The sequence below is a fragment of the Ictalurus furcatus genome, chromosome 8 (assembly GCF_023375685.1).
Source record: "Ictalurus furcatus strain D&B chromosome 8, Billie_1.0, whole genome shotgun sequence".
NCBI classification, from domain to species: domain Eukaryota; kingdom Metazoa; phylum Chordata; class Actinopteri; order Siluriformes; family Ictaluridae; genus Ictalurus; species Ictalurus furcatus.
In genome coordinates, this window is record NC_071262.1 from 612713 (window position 1) to 617533 (window position 4821).

The 4821-nt window shown below is 42.0% G+C and overlaps 1 protein-coding gene across 1 annotated transcript in view; it reads left to right on the forward strand.

Annotated features, from left to right (window-relative positions):
• Positions 1-3239: 3239 nt before the first annotated feature.
• wwp2 (WW domain containing E3 ubiquitin protein ligase 2) overlaps positions 3240-4821 on the forward strand; it is a 38296-nt gene continuing 36714 nt past the window's right edge. The window contains exons 1-2 of the mRNA XM_053630397.1: positions 3240-3328; positions 4108-4188. Coding sequence (XP_053486372.1) covers positions 4119-4188 — 70 coding nt within the window. The 5' untranslated portion in view covers positions 3240-3328; positions 4108-4118. The remainder of the gene's footprint in view (positions 3329-4107; positions 4189-4821) is intronic.

A 4821-nucleotide genomic window follows, 5' to 3' on the forward strand; every position in this document is an offset into this window, starting at 1 on the left:
GCTGTGATGAATCAGAGTTACTGTTACCACCACAAAGTTGATTATTTTCCTATACCAGCACATCCACAACTTCTCTTATACCACAGCAACTTGCTAACATTTAAAATGCTTTATTCATTAACAACACAATCTGATTTTTATCTGTTTATAATTATATGTGTGGAATGTTCAATGAAACAAGTTAGTTCCTGTTGTCGCTTACATTATAGCAGCTATAAACAGACGTTCTCTCACCAGGCTCTCTTTATTCTCTCTCTTTATTCTCTCTCTTTATTCTCTCTCTGTATTCTCTCTCTTCAAGTTAATAAGATTTTTTTTAAATCGCAGCTTGTCATGTTACAGAGAAACCGCAAAGAAGCGTAAACTCCTCTGTCCTGAAGATGTCGGAAAACTTAAAGTTACAGCCTTACCTCTGACTGTTACAAAGAGCTGACACTGGAGACTCCTTCCATAAGAAAACTTTACCATATAAATGATGACTTTTTAAATCAGATTATGTGGAGCATCTGCTGCTATATATATATATATATATATATATATATATATATATATATATATATATATATATCCTAAATTGTAACATTTATATCAACAAGATGTAAAAAGACTGTGTGTATTATGCCGATGTGTGTGTGTGTGTGTGTGTGTGTGTGTGTGTGTGTGTGTGTATCTGTATCTATTTAGTATAAGGCATTAATATCTTTTATCCCTGTGTGTCTCAGTGCCGCTGCTTTAGTTTTTCAGTTCTGCACATTTTTTGGTGTTTCTTGCTCAAACATGCCTGATTTAACTCATCAGCTCATCAACACACCCTTCATGAGGACACAATGGGTGTGTTAGTGTGTGTCATTAAAGCGGCAGGATTGGGAAACACTACACACACACATATATATACACACACACATATACATACACACACACACACACACACACACACACACACACACACACACACTATTCCAAACAATTACATTTTTTAGGCTTGGTATCCTGTATGCACTGTGAAACTGTACTGTATACAGTCTTATTATTCTGTGGTGTGATATCACATCAGGTGCAAAAAATACTATAATATTATAATATAATATATAATACTTACATATAATAAGACCATATCCACTGTACAGATAAGACCCGTCTTTACAAGATTCAACGGACACACTTACTCTGTAGCCTAAGAGGTGATGTACAATCATGGATCAGGAATCCATGAGTCATGACTAATTCCTCCACTGATTCAAATGAAAATCAACTTTTGTTTTCAACTTGAAAACATTATACAGAATACTCAAAGCAGGAATTTGAATGAGGTGAATGAGGAGGAGGTCAATGAGGAAAAGGTTAGTGAGGAGGTGAATGATGAGGTGAATGAGGAGGTGAGTGAGGAGGAGGTGAGTGTAGAGGTGAAAAAGAAGAGGAGAATGAGGAGGAGGAGGTGAAAGAGGAGATGAAAAGGGAAGAGGTGAATGAGGAGGAGGTGAGTGAGGAGGAGGTGAGTGACGAGGTGAATGAGGAGAAGGTGAGTGAGGAGTTGTAGGTGAGTGAGGAGGTGAGTGAAGTGGGGATGAATGAGGAGGAGGTGAGTGAGGAGTTGTAGGTGAGTGAGGAGGTGAGTGAAGTGGGGGTGAAGGAGGAGGAGGTGAGTGAGGAGGTGAGTGAAGTGGGGGTGAATGAGGAGGAGGTGAGTGAGGAGTTGTAGGTGAGTGAGGAGGTGAGTGAAGTGGGGGTGAATGAGGAGGAGGTGAGTGAGGAGTTATAGGTGAGTGAGGAGGTGAATGAAGTGGGGGTGAATGAGGAGGAGGTGAGTGAGGAGTTGTAGGTGAGTGAGGAGGTGAGTGAAGTGGGGGTGAATGAGGAGGAGGTGAGTGAGGAGGTGGTGAGTGAGGAGGTGAGTGAAGTGGGGGTGAATGAGGAGGAGGTGAGTGAGGAGTTGTAGGTGAGTGAGGAGGTGAATGAAGTGGGGGTGAATGAGGAGGAGGTGAGTGAGGAGTTGTAGGTGAGTGAGGAGGTGAGTGAAGTGGGGGTGAAGGAGGAGGAGGTGAGTGAGGAGTTGTAGGTGAGTGAGGAGGTGAGTGAAGTGGGGGTGAAGGAGGAGGAGGTGAGTGAGGAGTTATAGGTGAGTGAGGAGGTGAATGAAGTGGGGGTGAATGAGGAGGAGGTGAGTGACGAGGTGGTGAGTGAGGAGGTGAATGAAGTGGGGGTGAATGAGGAGGAGGTGAGTGAGGAGTTATAGGTGAGTGAGGAGGTGAATGAAGTGGGGGTGAAGGAGGAGGAGGTGAGTGAGGAGATGTAGGTGAGTGAGGAGGTGAGTGAAGTGGGGGTGAAGGAGGAGGAGGTGAGTGAGGAGGTGAACGAAGTGGGGGTGAAGGAGGAGGAGGTGAGTGAGGAGTTGTAGGTGAGTGAGGAGGTGAGTGAAGTGGGGGTGAAGGAGGAGGAGGTGAGTGAGGAGTTGTAGGTGAGTGAGGAGGTGAACGAAGTGGGGGTGAAGGAGGAGGAGGTGAGTGAGGAGGTGAGTGAAGTGGGGGTGAAGGAGGAGGAGGTGAGTGAGGAGGTGAACGAAGTGGGGGTGAAGGAGGAGGAGGTGAGTGAGGAGTTGTAGGTGAGTGAGGAGGTGAGTGAAGTGGGGGTGAAGGAGGAGGAGGTGAGTGAGGAGGTGAATGAAGTGGGGGTGAAGAAGGACGTGAAGGAGAAGGAGGAGGAAGTAGAATAGGAAGAAGTGAATGAAGTGGAGGTGATTATTCTTTTTTCTCATTTTGTCTTTTCTACTTTGTAAATACCAATTCTTTTTTTTAAACAAATAGTTTGTGTTACTGAAAAGGGGCAAACGTACTTCACTTCTGCTGTTGTCGTGATTGTTGTCATGATCTGTAGCTCAAATGAAAATCCCCCGTAGTACATTTATATTTATTTTATGTTGTTTTTAGAGGGCCAAACTAAAAGATAAAATAATTTTTTTAAAACCCCCAATTTTTTATTACCAATTTGCATATTTTAAGCTTAAAAGTATGGACAAAAAAATTACATTTATACATAAAGTGCATAATAAAGTAGCAAAAGATAAGGGTTAGTAAAATCCTCCCACACTCTTTTAATGCGAATTTAATGGGAAAAAAATAAGAAAGAAAATCTGTGAATTTTATTAAAATATACATCTCTGGGAGTTGAAAGTGTCTACAGTTGATGAAAAACCCTCAAATAGCATCTCGGCTAACCAAGAGCAGTGCGATATCACCCACAATGCATTGCGCCCTCCTCTGCGTGTCACATGACCCAGATACTGAGGCGGAAGTGAAAAGCTAAACAGCAGATCAGAGCAGTAAAAATAACGGTATGAGAACAGAAAACTGATTTATTAGATTATTTTCCTGGTGATCATTTAAATCATGGGCGTGTTAAGTTTCCAGTGAGTCTGTTTGAAAGTGACAGAGGCGTTTTGAACATTTGAACATTAGACATTTTAGCCGCGATGCTAATGCTAATGCGGCTTCCGTGTTTATGTGAGTGATAAAGAAAGCGGAAACACAACGCAGATGATCTGACACTGGAACGAAAGAGAAATGATCAAATAAATAAGACAACACGTTATTTATTTTGCGCTAGGAGAATAAGATTTGTGCTGTTGTAGGGCTGTTAATGTTAACCATGGTTTGATTATTCGCTTTGCGCTAATTTTAATGTTAATGTTTCAGTTTAAGGATTAAGTTTGAGGTTAGGGCTGTTCAAGGGATTAAAGGAGTGATTTTGTACTGAGTCGAATCCATTTAGGTGAAAAATCAGCAAAGTAAGGACATTTCAGAAGCCCGATGTTGATGCAGAGCTTATTATTATTATTGTTATTATTATTATTATTGTTATTATTATTGTAAAACATTGTATATTGTGATATCTACACTAGTCTCTCTCGCTCGCTCGCTCTCTCTCTCTCTCTCTCTCTCTCTCACACACACACACACACACACACACACACACACACACACAAACAGTAAATCTAAACACTTCTGAGTTTAAAGGTTAAAGGACAGAATGCTGTTAAGTTTAATTGCTCAGTTTAAAACCCTGTGTGTGTGTGTGTGTGTGTGTGTGTGTGTGTGTGTGTGTGTTTTTCAGGTGGTGATGTGATGGCAGCTGCCAGTGTGAGTCGACCCGGCGGTTTGCCCAACACAGAGAAATCACAGCTCACCTTAAAAGGTAAAAAGTCTGAGCTTCTAAAATGATTTAAGAGTATTGTAGAGTATCCGTGCTTTATCACCCTGACTCACTCTGTTATTACTCACACTGAACCTGACTTTACACGGTGCATGGCGTGGGCATGGCTCGAACCCTGGGCAGATCACGTCGTAAGATCATTCTCTAGGCATGAGTTGAGCTCCGTGAAGGACGAGTGTGTTTATGCGAAGCTGTTTTCTGCACGAGCTGATTTCTGGATCACGCCGGTTGATGACGTTAGATGGATCGGTCGATAGATATGGATCGCTGAGGGAAATTGTTTTGTTGCAGCAGTATAACAAACAGCAGATATGATTACGATGCAGATAAAGCACAGAGAACAAAAATGCCGATAACCATACAGCAGTAAACTAAATGAAGTAAGAATGAAATGAGAAGAGTGTGAGAGTTGTGTTCCTTAATCGCAGGTCTGTCGTTAGAGGATCTTCATCATATAAACCGATCTGGAGACACACTACCTCTGTTATAGAATTCAGAGCAGAGAGTGTTGAGAACTCCTACAGTGTGGCGAGGGATAATCGTAAAGGAGCGCTGACATCACAAAGCAGATTTACACACACGACTGATTGGACATTAGGATTTTTTGTTTGTTTG